The sequence below is a fragment of the Candoia aspera genome, chromosome 17 (genome assembly GCF_035149785.1).
Source record: "Candoia aspera isolate rCanAsp1 chromosome 17, rCanAsp1.hap2, whole genome shotgun sequence".
NCBI lineage: Eukaryota > Metazoa > Chordata > Lepidosauria > Squamata > Boidae > Candoia > Candoia aspera.
In genome coordinates this window covers 5,255,944-5,275,079 of record NC_086169.1, presented here as the reverse complement: position 1 = coordinate 5,275,079, position 19,136 = coordinate 5,255,944, and the positions used below count along the sequence as shown (strand labels likewise).

The 19,136-nt window shown below is 54.4% G+C and overlaps 1 protein-coding gene across 9 annotated transcripts in view; it reads left to right on the top strand.

Annotated features, from left to right (window-relative positions):
• The window catches only part of MARK2 (microtubule affinity regulating kinase 2), a 104,815-nt gene extending 85,867 nt beyond the window's left edge, over window positions 1–18,948 (top strand). For 4 of the 9 annotated variants that reach the window (XM_063316587.1, XM_063316593.1, XM_063316589.1 and 1 more), the window contains exons 10-19: window positions 1,316–1,415; window positions 2,034–2,146; window positions 3,897–4,029; window positions 4,789–4,967; window positions 5,551–5,648; window positions 9,293–9,451; window positions 10,757–11,008; window positions 12,689–12,715; window positions 16,181–16,225; window positions 16,549–18,948. In XM_063316587.1, the coding sequence (XP_063172657.1) occupies window positions 1,316–1,415; window positions 2,034–2,146; window positions 3,897–4,029; window positions 4,789–4,967; window positions 5,551–5,648; window positions 9,293–9,451; window positions 10,757–11,008; window positions 12,689–12,715; window positions 16,181–16,225; window positions 16,549–16,906 (1,464 nt within the window). In that variant the 3' untranslated portion in view covers window positions 16,907–18,948. The remainder of the gene's footprint in view (window positions 1–1,315; window positions 1,416–2,033; window positions 2,147–3,896; window positions 4,030–4,788; window positions 4,968–5,550; window positions 5,649–9,292; window positions 9,452–10,756; window positions 11,009–12,688; window positions 12,716–16,180; window positions 16,226–16,548) is intronic. The other 5 variants (XM_063316594.1, XM_063316591.1, XM_063316592.1 and 2 more) reach the window with 5 other exon arrangements.
• Window positions 18,949–19,136: the final 188 nt, after the last annotated feature.

Below are 19,136 nucleotides of genomic sequence, written 5' to 3'. Positions count from 1 at the left end.
GTGCATCTGCAACTGTTATTATTGGGTTTTTTAATTTATTTTTAAAGAACCTCCTCGCTGGTCCAAATAAGGCCCCGTTCACTTCCCTGTTGTCTACCACCCCTCCCCCTTGTCTGTCTGGCTTGAAGTGCCCAAATTACTTCTCTACATGAAAGAGGTGATCTCCCAGGCCCCTTGAGCCTTTTCTTAAGCTCTCCAACAGGGAAGCTGTTTTACATCCGCTGCTTTCTGCCCACTAGGAATCGTTCTGCCTCTTCAGGGCAATAGCATTCACGTGGATTTGAAAGTGGAGACGAAAAAGGAGCAGCCAGCAAGCTTTCCCAGGGGGGCAGAGGGCGGGGCTGTTAGCAAATACGTCCCCAATTTTCCTGGAAAAAGGGAAGTAGAGCGCTGGGTTAAGGATGAGAAGGAGAGAAGGCAAGGCAGACAGTATCCTTTGGAAGCATTGTTATGTCTGCCTGCAGTTTACTAGAGTTGGGTTTCTGGTCAAGCATGCTGGTGCTTCTCCTTCTCCCCCCCCCCCCCATGCACTAAGAGGTCAACAGTGGGACATACTCTGCTCTCCACCACCCTCAGTGTCAGGCACCCCAAGGTTTTGTTGCATTTATGACTTAAGTGGGGGAAAAGAGAGGTGGGGCAGGGAATGCATTGAGGAAATCTGAATTAGAGCCAGAGAACCAGTCGCATTTGCCCGTGTGCAGGATCAGGGGCGGAACACGGGTTTTGCTTCCCGAAGGCCCACGGTCCAGGCCGTGTCCTCCTCCATTAAAAAGGAGATAGTGGGGTCAGCAGGCCCACGAGAGGAGGCCCGTCCCTTATCAGCTGGTGTCCCATGAGGATGGCCTTTCCAGATCCTTCTCCTGGTGCTCCTACTGTCGGTAATGTGGGGCGTTGAGCTGCCTTGGGGAGGTTCCCTGCTGATCATCAATACAGATGCCTTTTTCTGTGCCTCGTAACATGTGGTGAGACTGTATTATCTAACTGCTTTACTGTTCCTTTTCCTCGCTGTTCGCTCATCCAGTGTCCAGAAGTGGTGGTGGTAGCGATGCAGTATAGACTTTTATTCAATAAATAGCTCCAGTGTCCTGGGTCAGTATAAAGGAAGCTTTCCCCCCAACCCCCAACAGTAGCATTTCCACTTTTAGAAGACAGAATTGACAGAATAGAATACCGGCTCTTCCTTTTTTTTCTTTTTTAAAAAAGGTCTTCTAACAGAAATTTTGTTTTGTTTTTTTTGTTTTTAAAAAAGACCTTCTGGGCCATGTGGTATTGACACCCAATGCGGCTCTACATTTCTACCTTTCCTTCCCCGTAGCAAATCATGAAAGACCGCTGGATGAATGTGGGACATGAGGACGACGAATTGAAGCCTTACGTGGAACCTCTGCCAGACTACAAGGACCCTCGGCGGACAGGTACAACATGGGGGGTGGGGGTAGGTGATCTTCATTTGATGGCCAGGCGGGACAGCCCATCTTTTGAGCAGCTGGGGAGCGGCTCTTTCCTGCAACACAGGCTTACAGATCTCCATTTGCCTCTTAGTTTTACTTTCTTACATAGTCTGTTGCTTTTTCCAAGAGACCAGCACCGGGAACGGTCTGCATCTGTTCCAAAATGAAAACCAAAGCTGGAAGGGGTTTTATCAAAAATTGGGCCCGCTAAACCATGCAAACCCAAGAGGGGACCGAGTGGCGGTAGATCGAAACTTTGCAATGTTGCTAGAAATGACCGAACTTTGCTCTGAGGGGAGGTAAGAAGAGTGGAATTCAGGCCCAAACATCTTACAGAGCAGACCGTACAGAAGAATGTGATTTTTCCACTTCATTGGCCCTGCAAGGGCAGGGGCATTACTTGGAAGGTCCACCTGGACATTCCCCTGTCTTTAATCCTGAGGGATGAACATTAAATTGAAGTACCGTAAAGGCCCAATGGTGTTTCGACACGGTGAAATTTTATTTACTTCTCCACCCATCCTTCAAGGAGTATTGACTCTCTTCCTCCCTCTGCCCCCCTTCTCCTCCCTCATCCTACAGAGCTCATGATTTCCATGGGATACACCCGGGAAGAAATCCAGGACTCCTTAGTCAGCCAGAAGTATAATGAAGTTATGGCGACGTATCTGCTGCTAGGTTACAAAAACTCAGAGGTGAGCGCGAGGGGTGTGCCCAGGTGAATTGAACTTCTGAACGGCAGCCGCCGGGGGCGGTTGGCAGCCCTGAAACAAGCAGGCAATGAGTCACATTGCTTTTTTCGTGTTAGCTTGGCTCTTCCGTGTCCTCCGAAACCCTGCCGGTGGAAGAGTCTGGGCAGAAGGCTTCCGAGGGCATGGTGCACGCGGCCACCAGGTTCCAGTACCTGCCTCCAGAATTGGCAGAGTTTTGCAGCTGCCAAGCTGACACGTGTAAACCGTGCAACTGACGGGCTGTGCTCTTTCTATTCACCACTGAATACAATTAGAAGCAAGCCTATGCCTCCTTTTGTAATATTGCCGGAGATCACTGGATACAGAATTTCATTTCACCCATTTTTTAGCAGCGTCCCAACCCTCGTGCATTTCCTAGCAAGTCTTCCCCGTATGATGGAAGACTTGCTAAGTCTTGGCCTGGGGCCTTTGGATGTGTCTCGAACCTCACATTTCCCAGGCAGCAGTTTTCAAGTGCTCTTTTATTCATGAATCCTCTGCCTGAAAATTTGACCTTCCGGAAGGCCCTGAAGACCTGGTTCTGCCGTCTCACTTGGGGCGGGAAGGTGGGTAGTGATTCTTGGGGTGGCTCGCCCCTTAGCGCCCCTCTCACCAGACTGGAATTTTTATAGCCACTTGGATTGTATATTTATTCATACTGTATTTTTATATTTGTAACCTGTTTTTATTTTTTAGGGGGATTTTAATGTTTATTGTCACAGTATTAATTAAAAGAGTCCCTCTTTTGGGGGAGATGGGCGGTAACAAAATTTGAATAATAAAAAAATAAAATAAAAATAACACAAGGAGAACAGGCAGGATTAAAATGCCTTTTTTGATTGATGTAAAAGGGAGGGAGGAGAGGAGAGGGGGAAGGAAGGAAGGAAGGAAGGAAGGAAGGAAGGAAGGAAGGAAGGAAGGAAGGAAGGAAGGAAGGAAGGAAGGAAGGAAGGAAGGAAAAAGAATTGGGGGAAGGAAGGAAGGAAGGAAAAAGAATTGGAAGGAAGGAAGGAGAATTGGAAGGAAGGAAGGAAGGAAGGAAGGAAGGAAGGAAGGAAGGAAGGAAGGAAGGAAGGAAGGAAAAAGAATTGGGGGAAGGAAGCTAGGAAGGAAAAAGAATTGGGGGAAGGAAGCTAGGAAGGAAAAAGAATTGGGGGAAGGAAGGAAGGAAGGAAGGAGAATTGGAAGGAAGGAAGGAAGGAAAAAGAATTGGGGGAAGGAAGCTAGGAAGGAAAAAGAATTGGGGGAAGGAAGGAAGGAAGGAGAATTGGAAGGAAGGAAGGAAGGAAGGAAAAGAATTGGGGGAAAGGAAGGAAGGAGAATTGGAAGGAAGGAAGGAAGGAAGGAAGGAAGGAAGGAAAAAGAATTGGGGGAAGGAAGGGAGGGAGGGAGGGAGGGAGGAAGGAAGGAAGGAGGGAGGGAGGGAGGAAGGAAGGCTTTCCCCTGATATCCTAGGTTGTTTTGCTTGATGGGGTTCTTTTTCACACCGGCTTACTCAGAGTTTGTATTCCCTGCCGCTGCATTCTGCCACCTCATTCTGCATTCTGAACCTCTCTCCCCCAATTCTTTTCCACCCTCTGGCAGGAGCAATAACAGTAAACTTCTCTCTTCATCCATTTTTACGCTTTTAATTCCACATTTTGCACAAGGGCTTGGGCGAAAACGCTGCTTAGGATTTGGGCCTTTTCTGATTCCTTTTTTCCTGCTCTTTCAGCTCGACAACGACAGCATCGCCCTAAAACCACGGCCCCAGCCCGACCTCGCCAACAGCACGGCTCCCTCCCCTTCGCACAAGGTACAGCGCAGCATATCAGCCAACCCCAAGCAGCGCCGCTTAAGCGACCAGGGTGAGTTTCTTCCTCTCCAAGGTCCCTCTTACTCCCAGGAAATGCAGGGAGGTTTTCCTGCTGAGTGAAAAAGGATTGGGGGGGCTTCGGCGGAGAACGTGCCTCAGGACCAATCGTTTGGCTTCTGAGGCAGATATTTACGTGGTCCAGGGTGTTTGGCCTTCCCTCCAAGGAGTGATTGCTGAGGGAAGTGGAAACTGTTTTTTAAGTACTTCCCCAAAGCATTGTAGAGATCCAGTTTGGTGTAGGGGTGAAGGTGCTGGCCTAGAAACCAGGAGGCGGTGAGTTCGAGTCCCGCCTAAGGCATGAGAGCCGGCTGGGTGACCTTGGGCCAGCCCCTCTCAGCCCAGACCACCTCACAGGGTTGCTGTGTTGGGGAAAATAGGAGGCGGTTAGTATTTGCTCACCGCCTTGAGTTGGCCAAGTGGGGGTGTGGGGGTGAGTATAAATGAATAAAAAAGCAGGATAAAAATCTAATAACAACAGAAGCAATGCTTTCATTGGCACAGTGGTTGTTTTTGAATTTTTAATGTAAGTCACCTAGAATCTTTCCAATCTGACTGCTAGAGAAGTCGTCGTCGTCGTCATAATTCCAAATTACAACTTGGTATCAATTTTGGGAGGGTCCCAGGGGTCTTCTTTAGGCCCCCCAGCCTAAAGAAAAGCCCCTGTTCCCTCCCTCTGCCCCGTCCCCCTCCGGTCTTCCTTCCCGGATCTTCATGGCCCTGATGCTTCATTCTCGCCCCCTTCTCCCCGCAGTACCCACCATCCCAACCTCCACGTCGTACTCCAAGAAAACGCAGGCCGCCAATGCTGAGAACAAGCGACCCGAAGAGGAACAGGAGGCCGGGCGCAGCAAGGCCGGGAGCACCGTCAAAGTGCCCGCCAGCCCGCTGCCTGGCCTGGAGCGGAAGAAGAGCACCCCCATGCCCTCCACGGTCAGTTCCCTAGGGCTGCGGCGGGGTCTGGGCGGGGAGTAGCTTCGCTGTTGATCGGGGATTGCCTGCCCAGCACGGCCACTCCCGAATCTCATTGGCTGCCTCTTGGCAGGTTGTGCTGCGTTACCCGTCGCCCCCCAGGCAGCTCAGCCCAGAAGCTAAGAACTTGTCCTAACTTAAGCAAAAAACCACGCTGAGACAAGGAATTAGTCTCTAGTGTTTACTAACTGGTCTAATAGACAATAATCCCACCAAACTGTAGGAGCATGGGAAACCTAGACAGATAAACCCCAAAACCGAAGGTGGGTCTGCTCTGAGTTTCTTTGAAGGACAGTTCAGAGCCTCTAAACTGCGCGTGCATTTTCCCCCCTGGAGAGGGGCCCCCTCCTGCTCACCACCCGTACTCATGACAGAATTGGGGAGTTGGAGTTCAGACATCTGGAGTGGCTCCAGCTGTTCCCAAAGTCTGTAGTAGAGTCTCTTTCTGGATTTGGGGGAGCAGCCCCGCAGAAGTGTTAGGAAGTTGCTCCGCCGGGCGCCTCCACCCCACCGTTCTTCACTTGCTGTTTCTCCTCCTCTGCAGAACAGCGTCCTCTCGACCAGCACAAACCGGAGTCGCAACTCACCCATGCTGGATCGGGCCAGCCTGGGCCAGAACTCGATACAGAACGGCAAAGATAGGTGAGGAGGGAGAGGGGGAGCTGGAATCGGCTGCGTAGCTTGCCAGCCCAGGCAGAAGGGTGTGTATTTAAAGGAGCGGCGGAGGAAACGCAAGGAAGAAAGTGGGCCTGAAGCTGCCGGGTGCAGCAAAGGGTGATGCTGTGTGTCGCGTTCTTTGGACTTTGGGGGGGAAAAACCTGGCCCACCCTCCTCCCAGAACTCCGATTGCCCTCCTTCCCAGATCGGGCTGACCTCCGGTTATCTCAGCTCTGCGATCTCCCACTACCCTTCCTCAATCTCCATGCGCCCCAGCACCTTACGCAGTGAAATAGTGCCGGGACTAAGTAGTCCTTGACTTACAACCATTTGTTTAACGACCGTTCAAAACTACATCGGCACTGGAAAAAGAGACTTGCGCTTACAGCTGTTGCGGGGTCCCCGCAGTCACGTGATCAAAATGTGGACACTTGGCAAAAGGCATGTATTTACGATGGTTGCAGTGTCCTGTGGTCACGTGATCGCCATTTGCGATCTTCCCGGCTGGCTTCCGACAAACAAAGTCAATAGGGGAAGCTAGATTCACTTAATGACCATGTGGTTTGCTTAATGACAGCAGTGGCTTGCTTAACAGCCGCTGCAAAAAAGGTTGTAAAATTGAGTGTGACTCATTTAATGACCGCCTTGCTTAGCAATGGAAGTTCTGGTCTCAATTGTGGTAGTAAGTCGAGGACTACCTTGAACGGGGTGGGGGGGGCAGAATTCTCATATGCGCAGATCCAGCTGGTAGAAAGCGATGCAGGGCCAACTGTCCCTCTCCCAGATGGGCTAGTTGGTTTTTGTTTGTTTGTTTGTTTAAATGTGGAATGTTTCTTTCTAATAATGTGGTAGAGTGGCCCTCCAGCGCCTCCCCCTCGGTGACAAACGGACAGCCGGCCCCTGCCAGGAGCTGAGTCCTGCCTCGTTAACCTCCCAAATGAAAACCTTCTGTCCCCTCTGCGCCTCCAAGCCCCCAGTCTGTCCTCGTCAGAGCCCTCATTTCTCTGTCCCCTCCGAGCGCTGCCCACGCCATCAAGCCTGCCTCTCGCGGTAACCATGTTTGCAGGGAGGCGGAAGCAGCTCTGCTCTCCCAGAGCCCCTTTCCCAGCCGGAGACCTGGGCCGTTCCTGCTTAACGCCCAGCAGCCCCCGACCCGTTCAGAAGCAGGTTTTTGCCCCTGCTGGATCTGCGGTAGTGTCTGCGTTCTTGTTCCACTCTGCCACCACGTACCTTCATTCCCGAATGACCGCTAGAGGAGCCTTTTGATTCCCATAATTCCCAGCTGGTTGGTTGCTTGAGAATTATTAGAAGTGTAGTACTCTTCCGATTAAGGAAGGCTGGGTTGGATTGTACACAATCACAAGCAGATCCCTCCCTCCCTCCCTCCTTCTGTTTCTTCCCTCCCTCCCTCCCTCCTTCCTTCCCTCCTTCTCTCTCTCTCTCTCTTTCTCTCTTTCTGAAATTTAAGCCAGTGAAATTAGAGCCTGTGTTATATTCTTTTACGTGAAGATTAATTAACTAATCGTTTTAATTGCTATTAAGGTCACCTTGAAGATGAAACCAATTGTCCTTCCTTCCTTCCCTCCCTATCTTTTCCTTCCTTCCTTCCTTCCTTCCTTCCTTCCTTCCTTCCTTCCTTCCTTCCTTCCTTCCTTCCTTCCTTCCTTCCTTCCATCTATCACAGGTGACAAATTATTCAAGCTTTATGACTTCTCGTGAAATGTTATTTATTTAGTGAGAAGCAGCTCTGACCCAACTGTCCCTAAAACAGATGACTTCAGCTTGGGCTGTTTTGCTTCAAGCTGCTGGCGAGGAAGGCTTGCAGGATCAAGCAGTCCTCCATGCTACTGTAAAAAACAAAACAAAACAAAACGCAGGTCCGTGCATGAAGCAATCTAGCACGTCAAGGAAGAAATTTTTCTTGCCTAAACTAATAGCTAATGCCCATTTTTTAAAACAATGGAAACTCCCATTGTAATTTGAAGTGGTGTGGCACCCCCCCGCTTGCTGCAACCGCTTTTCGAGTTAGTCGGAGCGGACGTAAACCATCTCATTTAGAAATCCAACTCGTGGCCTTAACCCAGCCTTGCAAGCAAGCCCACAGGTGGGAATTGCACTCCTGTCCTGCTCTTGCTTGGAGGTGCAGAGGGGACACCTTGCTGAAAAGACCATACCTTTTTCCTGTGCGGTAGCATCAGAGTCTCCACTGATGCTCTCAGTGGGCTAATAAAAGGGGTGGGTGGGTGGGGGCCTTCTCTCAAATCATTTGGTGGGAGAGAGACGGTGTCCTTTACTCCGCAGGCAAAGAATGGAGAGATCTGTCCCTCTTCCTCCCCTGCCCAGAATTCCTGACAAAGTGTGCCTTCCCCAGGCCCTGAACACTTCGGCATTAGATAGCAAGGAGCAGGCCTCATCGCTTCATCCCCATCACGTGCACACATTCACACACACACCCTCGTGCATTTTTCTTTGGACCCAACCACATGGCTCCTTCAGAGCCTCGAACAGTCATGCGCCCGTCCCCCATCGCCTGCGTTCCCCCCGCCCCCCCTCCGGAGAGCGTCCATCCACATCCATCCTCCCCTGTGGCATCTAGGTTGTGCTTGACTCATATACATATATACTGGGTTGTATATTGTATATTTGCTTCCCCCTGGATGTCTGTGGACCTCCTGGCGGCTATATCTGTGGCGTGGCGGGGTTGATAGAGGGGCCCTGTCCCCTTTTCGGCTCAGAGGTTAAATTTCCAAGGAGTTTCACCAGCCAGAAGAAGCAAGGGATTAGATAAGTTGGGAGCTAAGAAACCATTTGGTCTGTGCAGATAATGTTCCCTGCCAGCAAGCATCAAGGTAGGTAGGTAGGTAGGTAGGTAGGTAGATGCGGGATGGTGGTGGTGGTGGTGGTGATGATGGTATCATCCAAAAGAGGTCCATTAATAGGCCTCTCCTCTCACCACTGCCAGAGCCCCAGTTCCAATCCTGCTTTAAGGTTATCAAAGAAAGGTTTGAGCAAATGATTGGGGGCGGGGGGCAGACAAACTGAGGTAGTGAGTGGGAGAGATGCTGGAGGTTAAGGGATATCTCTTGTCATCCTGGAAAACCGGAATTGTTAGCTGGAGGAAGGAGAGAAGGAAGCTCTCAAAAAGAGCCTCCCTTAGTTTATTTCTTGAGACAGTCAAACTGTGGTTTTGTTTTTAACAAAAACATACAATTAGAGCTGGGGCGGGTGGGCCATACTCCGGCTTTGTTTCCTGGCCGCTGCAAAGGGCTTTGGGGAGACCCCGGGTGGAAGGAAGGAAAAAAAAAATATGTAAATCAACTCGATAAACCTCGTATAAATCCTCCTCCATAATGGCCGCGAGATTAAATCAGAGGAGTTGGCAGGGGGGACAGATCCCTTTCTCCAGGGAAAAGTGCCGTTTGGGGCCGGGGCAGCGGTGGGGCTTAGCCCCCAAGACTCCCCCAACTCAGTTGCAGGTGGGGAACGTCCACGGGCGGACGGCCTGGGGTGGGTGGACGGGGCCCGCCACAGATACCCTCCGCCAGCCCCCATTTCCCCTCCCCTCTCTCCTTGGTTCGGACTTCTGCTTCCCCCCTGCTTGATTTTTTTTTCTCCACCTCCCCCCCCAGCCTAACCACTCCGGGCTCCAGGGCCTCTACCGCCTCCACTTCTGCCGCCGTGAGCTCCGCGCGCCCGCGACAACACCAGAAATCCATGTCTGCCTCGGTGCACCCCTCCAAGCCCACGCTGCCCCCCACCGATAGTAACTGCGAGGCACAGCGACCTAGGCAAGTGGGCAGCTGTGTGCACCTGGTGGTCCTCCCTCCCCCCTCCCTCCCCCTTCCCTCCCTCCAGGTCTCTCCAGCTGCCCCCCCTTTTATTTTTCCGGGTCCTGACAGGGCCCTAGAACCAGGACCCTCGCACAGGGCCTGGAGGGGAGCAGGGAGCGGCTGAGGCTGGGTGGTTCTCCCCCCTTCCTCCCCTGAAACCTGCCCTACCTGAAGTGGGGAGGGGCTCCCAGATGGAGTGGTCCTCTGGGGGCCTTGCAGTATCAAGTAGGGTCATGAGGGACCCAGAATGTGGCTTGTCCTGTTGACTGATGATGGGCGGCTTCCCCCATCCTTTCGCTTAGCCAGAACGCCCCGGGGTGTCCCTTCCTCCCTCCCTCCCTCCCTCCCTCCCTCAATGAAGCAGCTGAGTTCTTGTCCGCTGCGCCAGCCAGGATGCAGGCAAGGGGCTCTTCAGCCTGCTCCTTTCTGTGCCCGCCCCACAAAAGAACAAGGGCTGTCTTCCGGTTCTGCCCGGATGCTTGCTCCCATCACTCTTGAAAACCTGGCACTGGGTTCTCATGTCACTTTAAGCCAGGAGTCTCGCCTTGTGAAAGTCCAGTGCGAATGCTGGGCTTTTGGGAGAGCACCAAAGATAACTTGGGGCAGTGTCTGAAACAGGGAAGTTTCGTGGCCTCCTTTCTCAAATTGGCGCCCTCTGGACCCTTAGGGTCCTCGGTCACGGGCTTCCGGTTGGCTTGTGACCCTGGCTTGTTTGGGCCCCGTCAACCATAACGATCTCGCTGATCCCTACTGGGTTTGCTTGCCTGCCCGTGCCCAAGAGGGAGCGAATCAGTCGTACATCCAGGTGCTTCACATTGTGGTTTGCCAAGCTGGGATCTGAGACCTCCAGTAACACATGATTCGACTAAGGGTCCAGAGCCCGTGACTTGCATCCTTTCTGGCCCTTAAGCCACCGTTTAAAAGAAATAATTCGGTTTAGCTGCCAGGAGGGATCTGTGTGCTGGATTGAAGGTGCTGGAGAATGTCAGTATAGCCGTTCCTGCTACCCTTCGCCCCCCACCTTCGCTGTTGAAACTTCCTACTCCATCTTCAGCCTCGAGGGGAGAAGCCACCTGAGAGAGTACCTGAAAACGGCCTAATCACCTGCTCTGCTTTCTGCTCACCCCTCCCTGGGAATCCAAAACCAGGATTTTGGGGTAGAGCGTGGCTTCTCCCCTTCGCAGACTGCATCGCCCAGGGCAGGGGGGGCAGAAGCTCTCTTGATTTGGCCTCCCCTGACAACCTCTCTCTTCTTCCCCACAGCACTGCCCCCCAGCGGGCCCCCGTGGCCTCCCCCTCTGCCCACAACATCAGCAGCGCCCTCCCCGAGCGCACCAACTTCCCACGAGGCATCCAGAGCCGCAGCACGTTCCATGCCGGGCAGCTCCGGCAGGTCCGGGACCAGCAGAACCTCCCCTACGGCCTCACGCCCGCCTCGCCCTCCGGGAACAGCCAAGGCCGGAGGGGCGCCTCGGGGAGCCTCTTCAGCAAGTTCACCTCCAAGTTCGTACGCAGGTGAGCCGGGGGCTCCAAAGTGGGGTCCCCGAGGGCATCCTTGGTGGTGCAGTTGCACGGGGCGGGCAGGGTGGGAGTGAGACAGGAGACACCCCTGCCTTCCTGCTTCCTCACCCCTGCAGCTGCCATGGCTTCCTGGCTGGAACGTCCCGGCTGTTCACGGCGTATCTGGCCATTCGGCTCAGCGGGGCGAGGAGGCCGGGCGTGGGTTCTCCTCCTCCCTGAAGGATGGCCGCAGCATGCCGGCCGATTCTTGTGTGTGTTTGACCCCGCCACCCCTCCCCTTCCCCCACCGCCCCCACCAGTGATGTCACAGCAGCCCCAGCCCGTTGTCCTCCATCTGCCCATCCCCGAATCACCCTCGCCAGTTGGTGCCAGGAATCCAAGCCGCGGTTCACTCTTTCCCCTCGAGGGAGAGGGCCCTGCCCGGCTCTCAAACGCCGCTGCTGTGGAAGTTGAGGGGCAGCCCGGGGCAGGGGAGAGATCTCTCCCCAAGGAAGCCCAGAAGGGGAGGCGCTCTGCAGGCAAGCAGATTCCCATCCTCGAGTGGGTCTGACGCGAGAGAGCGGCCAAAACCGCCTCCTAGAGACCTGGCCCTGAAACCGGAGACTTTCCTCTGGGTGGGTGGCCTGGCGCAGCTCTGTTGGACAATGACAGCTTCTGAGAGCATAGTCCTGCCTCCTGGTCCTTCCAGGAGAAACCCGGGATGCAATTCAGAGCCCCACATCTCCCCAAAATTCCGTGCCGTTCCCTGAACTCAGCCGTGCAGCAGCACAGGTTCCTCGCCCCCACCATGCCCCCCTCCCCGTGAATGTGCGGCTGGGGGTGGCCACACCCCAGCGTAGCTGCCCGCCTGCCCTATTCACCGGAGGTGCATGGTGGTTGAAACAGGCAGCCTAGGCTTGACTTTCAGAGGGAGAGAGAGGCAGGGGATGCGGGACTGAGTAAGCCGCTGCCACCAGGCCTTTTTGGGGCCGGGACACGCTGACCCCTTCCGCCCTGGGGCCTTCCCAGGCAGCGAGTTTGGCAGGCAGGGCCGAGGGCCACGCAGGCAGGCAGGCCATGATCCCTTAAGGGATCCCGCCAGGGAACTGTGGCAGCTGCAAGCCGAAAAGGACCTCTTCTTCAAGGCAGGTTGAGCGTGCGTGTCTGGAGGCGAAAGAGGGCGTTTTGCGGACCTTCCCTCTGTTCTTCGTCCAGCCCGAGGGGGAGGGGATTGGGGGGAAGCCACTCTGTGCAGTCCAGCGCCTCCTGCCCCAGCCCCCCCCCTTTCTTTTGCTGTATGTTTTACCTTCTTGCCTGCATCCCACCCCCACCCCATCCTTCTGTTGGGAGCTCTCTGGGAAGAGTTAGCCTCCAGCTGGAGGGGGGCATGGGGGAGAGAGGAGGGGGGGCCCCAGCAGCCCCGGGTTCCCCACTCCCTCTCGCTTTCCAAGAGGTAACCAGTGCTGTTGGGGAGCCCCCACCCCCCAGACCGTCCCAGTTTGGGGCAGAGGCAGGCTGCTCGTGAACGCAGGGGGTTGCCGCAGCTCCCCTTTCCCAAACACACCCCCAATATTGGGAGGGAGGATGGGGTGCCGGCCTATTCCGGGACCCACCACTTGTTCATTTCACACTTTCACGCTTGCTCATCCACCCACCGCCGTGTTTTTTCCCCCCTCCCCTTTTTCCCCCTTCTAGAAATCTGTCTTTCAGGTTTGCCAGAAGGTAGGCGCGTTCATCACTCTGGGTTTGTTCCCTCCACCTCCTCTTCCTCTTCCTCCTCCTCTCCTCCTTCCTCTTGACGCTCACCTCCTCCCTGCCAGCTTCTTGCTCTTCCCCCCTCCCCTCAGTGGCCAAGGGTGGCTGTGTGTGAGCACAGAGGGCACCCTTTAAAGGGACAGTTGGGGTCTCGTTAGCAATCCGCCTGCAGGAAGAGACGCCACTGGGAGGGGGGCTGTTTCGGCTGGGTCCCGTCCGGGCCGCCTGCAAATTGGTCGGCCTGGGATTTAGCAGGGAGGGCGTTGGAGAAGGCTGTCTCTTTAAAGGTGATCTCCCTCTTTGTGGTTTCCTTGGCTGGGCCTCTGATCTTTCTAACCAGAACCTTTCCCCTCTCCCTCCCGACCCCCACTCCCCACACTAATCCTCCTTTTCCTGCATGGTGGTGGTTAGGAGGAGCTGGGCTGTCACTGTGCTCTGTTGCTTGCAGCTGCCTTGAAGGTTCAGGGTCAGCGGGGGGGGGTGTGGGCACACACCCCATCCAGGAAACTGCATGACCCTCAGGGGTGAAATGTGAGGCCCTGGGGTGTTTTGCACCCACCCAGGGAGATGCTAGTCGTCCTGGGTGTTACAGTGGGCTTTTTGGAAGAGGCAAATAAAATCCTTTGAGATCAACAAGGTAAATCTGGGGAACGGGGAGGGGCGTGGGGGGAGCCCTTTTGCCATGGGAATGATTTGCTTGCTTTGGGTTGTAGAGGGATAGACCAGCCTTCCAGGAAGAAGAATGACACCATTAAAGCCTTGGTCTGCCCCTTTGTACCAAGGCCAGCTGGCATTGCCCGAGTGGCAGCACCTTTTCTGAGTTTCGGCCCGGTCTTCCCCTGCATTCTTTGTTGAACCCAGGACCTGCTAGAAAGACGAAGCCTCCTCTGCGTTTTGGCCTCTGGGGAGTTTCAAAACTCTTGTCTTTCATTGTGGATTTTAATACGCACACTTTTTTTTTTTTTTTTTTGCTGATGAAGAATTTCCTTTGGGGCCCTTCCTGTCTGCCCCGCCCAGAGTAGCACACGCCCTCCAAGGGAGATGCTGAAGAAGAAAGGAAGGTGTTTGGGGGCGGAGGAAGGGGTGTCATCCTTCTGACTCCCTTGCGGGGGCCTGTGATTTCTGAAAATTTCCGCTGCTGTGAATGTGGTGGGAAATAAGAGCATTTCTGGTTTTATCTTCTCGCAGCCTGGCGCTAGAGGTTCCCTCCTTAGCCAAGAATAAATAAGCCCGTGATGAGCAGGTGCCTGGTTTTATGCACCTGCCCCCTCAGCTAAGCAAGTGTGAAGTTTCAGGAAAGAAGAAATGGGCTAGGCGAGGAATTAGTGTGTCTTTTTTTAATTTGGACATTTCTCCACTTGTACCTCAGATTGCAAAAGGGATTTTAGGATTAGATCCCAGAACAGTTAACTGTAAAGTGCAGCTTAGTTTCAAACAAGGGATAAGCCACCTTTGGGGGGCTGAGGGGTCAGGCCTTGCAGTTTTGCAAGGGTGGGGCAGGGGTCAGAGTGGGTCAGGCAGTGATGCAGAGTGCAGTGAGGCAATTCATGGGAATGGGGGCTTTTTCTGCCCCCCCCCCACGATTTTGGGGTTTGTTTGTTTGTTTTAAGGAGGATGTTCAGGTGTGTTATATATGGTGTGCCACACATATGTTAGTGCTCATGCTATAGCATCCATATGTTTCCTCAAAACCAGGAGGAAACTGTGCTGTCAGTTTTCAGCAGTCAAAATGAGCTTCGGAGACTATTACAAAAGGGTGTCTGGGCTGCAAGATGCCAGTTTTCGACTTAAATAAATGGAACCAAGCCAGGTTCATCCACTAGGATTAACACGTCTTTAAACAGAAAATAACAGCAAAGGCAGAATTGCTTTTTCAAACACACAGCGTTTGCTTGAGCAGTATCTGCTTCCCAGCAGCCCTTTGCACTATCCAAAGAATACAGAACTGCCTGGCTATTCAATCCTCAGGACCCCAGCCTGTTAAAGCAACAGTGTTGACCTACAAAATTGAGGCAGAGCCATTCTCTTGGGGACAGACCAACCAGGGGCAGAGCAGAGAGTGTGTTTGTGTGTATGCGTGTATATATGCAAAAAAGAAAAGGGGAAAAAAAGTAAAGGATTCCTCCCCACCCCCTTTCAACATGCATCTCTCTGCTGAGAGAAATTGGCTGTCTTGTGACCGCACTAAGTCATTAATTGCATTGGCAGGTAGATTCTCAAGCTGTGAGAATTGTCTCTCTTTACTTTTGCAAAGGGTGTGCAATGCACACACGTGGGTGTGCTTCACAAAGGTGACATATAGAGGGAAAGACCATATTTTCAGGTCTTATGGGAAGAAGAGTTAGGAGCGGACCACGACTGAGGCACAAGGGGGCTTCTGAAGCACCACCCACCCCTTTGGGGACCACTTTAGAGCGTGAAAGTCTGTTTTCTTGCTTAACGGCCTCAGTTTAATATTCCAAAGCATAACCACCCTGTAAAGCAGGGGTCCTCCATCTTTTCCTAGCACACTTGGCCCCTGAGTCGTGCAGCGGTGGGGGAGTGTTCCCACAAAGCGGACAGGATGAGAACTGAAACAAAATGAGATTTTTTTTTTATCGGCTCAGTCGTTTCCAATTCGCAGAGACTGCCTGGGCAAGTCCCTGCAGTTTTCTTGGCAAGGTTTTTCGGAAGTGGCTTGCCATTGCCTCCTTCCTAGGGCTGAGAGAGAGGGACTGGCCCGAGGTCACCCAGCCAGCTTCATGCCCAAGGCGGGACTCAAACTCACGTCTCCTGGTTTCTAGCCCTGTGCCTTCACCACAACACCAAACGGGCTCTCTAAATAAAATAAACTTGACGTGGCAACTTTCCACAGTCGTTTCCCACTTCTATCATGCAAAAGAAAAAAAGACAAGTCAGCAGCCACCTCTGGGGGCTGTGCAAACCTTCCCTGAGGAGAGGCTGGCGGTCATCCAGGGGCGCCCTCTTGAAGGCTACCCGATGGGTTCATGGCAGACCTGGGCTCCAAACCAGGGGTGCCCTCGTCCCACCACTCGGCCTGTGGTCATCCCCTCCAAGTAGCTCCATCTCCTCCTCTTCGTCCTCTCTTCCTTGCTTGTCCATGGCTTCTGCTTGCGGGGTTGGGCCAGGGAGATGGTGCTTGCGCCCCCCACCCGTGGGACTCGAGGCCGGCCAGCCAACCGACCACACAGCCTTCCCTCCGCCGACTGCTGCATTGGCTGATCCCAGCATGCCAAACCGAAATGAGTGTGAGGAGAGCCTGCCCGCTTGGCCCAAGTCCCCACCATGCCTTAGCCCACCCCCCCGCCTTGGTGCCCTTTCCAATGCCTCGAAGCCCCCCCTCCCCACGGCTTGGGGGGAAAAGAAAAAAAAATTGGGCAGGAACTGCTGACTGGAGGGTGCTGATGCTTGTCTCCTGCTCTGTTTTTTGAGGAACCTGCATGAGCCTGAAAGCAAAGACCGCGTGGAGACGCTCAGGTGAGACGCAGCCAGGGCCGGGAGGGGCTTCCCGCCCTCTGGGGAAGACGCTGCTCCACTCTGTCTGTTTCTCCAGCAAGGCCAGGCTGCTCCTTGGCACCTTCTCCGTCTCCTTCCTCCGCCTGCGCCTCTTCGTGTCCCTGATCTCTTTGTCATTCTCTCCCTCTCTTCCTCCCTTCCTTCCTCCCTTCCTTCCTCCCTTCCTTCTTCCCCCCAGCTCTTCTGGGTCACTGGTCGGGCTGGGCAGCGTGCTGATGCCAGCCGGAGGGGCGGGGGGGGGGCTCCTCCACTGCCCTCACCCTCTCCCTTTCTCCCCCCGGCAGGCCTCACATGACGGGCGGCAGTGGGGACAAAGACCGGGACGAGAACCGGGAAGCCAAGCCGCGGTCGCTGCGCTTCACCTGGAGCATGAAGACCACCAGCTCCATGGAGCCCAACGAGATGATGAAGGAGATCCGGAAAGTGCTGGATGCGAACAGTTGCCAGTGTGAGCTGCAGGAGAAGTACATGCTCCTGTGCATGCACGGGGCGCCCGGCCACGAGGCCTTCGTCCAGTGGGAGATGGAGGTTTGCAAGCTCCCCCGCCTCTCGCTCAACGGCGTCCGCTTCAAGCGGATATCGGGCACGTCCATGGCCTTCAAGAACATTGCCTCCAAAATCGCCAACGAACTCAAGCTTTAACGGGCCACCCCAGGGGAGGGGGCACCTGGCCTGCACATGCACGGAGGGGGGCGAGGGGGCGAGCTGCGGCGGCTTCCCTTCGGAAGGGCCCTCGGTGCCGGCCATGCAGGCAGAGGGTGGGCAGGGCAAGGGGGGAGGTGGGGGCACCCCCACTCCATCTCCCCATGCCCCCCCCACTGATGGATCTCCATGGAGACAGGGTGCGTGGGATAGTGGTTGGCAGCCACCTAGCCGGTCTCCGTGGCAACAGCAGTGGGAGTGTACCAAGGGCTGTTGGATGAGGGGGCATCCCTTTTGGTCTCCGTGGCGACCATGGTACTTTTTATCCCATCCACCCCCCCGCTTTTTTTTTTCCCCTCCTTTTCCCCCTTTTTCTTCTTGTACACGAGACAGGGTTTGCAATTTTACCAAAAGCAGCGGAAAGCAGCGGCGACCGACTGTCCCCTCCGGAGCCGGAGCGTGCCCTTTCCCACAGTGCCGTTCCCTCTCGCGCACCTCCCCCTCAGGACCCGGGTTAGCGGAGGACCGCAGCTGGGAGGAGGCCAGGATGGGGGGGCAGCCAGGCACCTTCCCCGTCTTTGTGCAAGGAAAGAGGGACGGTTGAGGTTCTCAATGGGCATTAACGTAGCAACGGTCCCGCCCACCCAGGGTCCCCCCCCCCCGGCTCCAGCCAGTGATGGAAGCGAAGCACCTCCCCCTCCTCCCAGGCCTAGGGGCACTCCTGAGCCCTCCCCGTCGGCCTTGCCCCCAAAACCCTGGTCCCTGCAGATGGCACCCCAGCCTCGCATGGAGGGTCGAGATCCCCCAACGGGTTTTCCTCTCCGCATGAAACCTTCCTCCTCCTCACTAAGGGTGGGGTTGGAAGGAGGACGGGCTGGGTGCCCTCTGGTTTCTGCTCACTCAGCAGCCTGGACCATCACTCCTCCCCCCTCGTCCCCACCCTTTGTGCGGCCAGGGGCCACTCTGGGGCCGGGCAGTGCCCTGTTTACACTCAACAGAGGCTCCGGTCTGCTGCTTCCTGCCTCGGATGCTGCAGACAGAACCCGCTGTGGGGTTTGGCCTCCTCTCCCGCCCTCCAAGCCCCCTCCCGGTGAACCTGAGCATGGGGGGGAAGCGCCGCTGGGGGGGCTGTGGCCAGGGGTTCTTCAGCACACACACACACACCCCGTGATTCACACAAAAGCCTTTGGATGTTCAGGATGGGTTAAAGAGCTTTGGGCCTGCTGTTTTACACACACACACCCATCACAGGTACGCTGCCCCTGCTTTCTGGAGAGCTTGGGTTTATTTCTGCTGAAAAAGTGTGGGGGGGACACAGCTCCTGCCCCCTCCCCATCTTTATTTCCCTTTCCAAAGCACAAGAGGAAAAGTGGGACTGGTCGCAGTACCTCTTCAGTTCCCCCATCTTCTCCTTGGCCCCCTCTCTGGGTTTCTTTCATGGTCACATTGCCCCTTGAGAATGTATTTTTGGTCAGGGGGGTGCTCTGTAGCCCCTCCACCTTCTCTCTCTCTCACACACACACACACACACACCTGGTTTGTATATAACTGTACTGATACCTCGGTTTTGTGAGTGGTTATAATTTTTTTTGTTTTGTTTTGTTTAATTCTCATCACAACATGCCTTTTTTAAAAGAAAAAAAAAATCATGTCCTTTTTGGGGGGGGTTCACTTCTTCCCCCCCCCCTCCCCTCTCTCCCTCTCTCTCTAAGGATGCTGCCGTTTGATGTAGTTTTACAGGTTCTAGATTAAAACTTTCCAGAAAGCACCTACCTAGCGTTGGATTCCTGTTTTCAGTTCCACACTCACCCCACCCCACGCACTTGACACGAGGGATGGAAGCTGGGCATCACCCCAGGACTTGGGACCAGCGGTGTTTCATGTGGAAATACGGGGACAGCCGGCACTGCAAGAGGGGGATCTCTGGGCAGAGCACCCCTCCTATCCGCTCGGCTCTGCTTGCCCGGTTCGCAAAGCCGGGAAGACTTGTGGCATCTCTTGGCAGACTGTGGCCAGTTTCTTATTAAAGCCAAAGAAATAAATGCACATGCTCCAAGACTGTTTTTCATACAAAAAGGGGGGGGGGCTGCTCTTCCTTGGAAAGTGTCCCAAGCTGCGTATTGGCAATTGGGGGGTTGATGTGCCCCCTGGTCCCTCCGTGCTTTCGCGTCAAGCAGCACCCTGAAGGTTGTACCAAAATATCTTTATTGAAAATGCTGCACAAACTTTA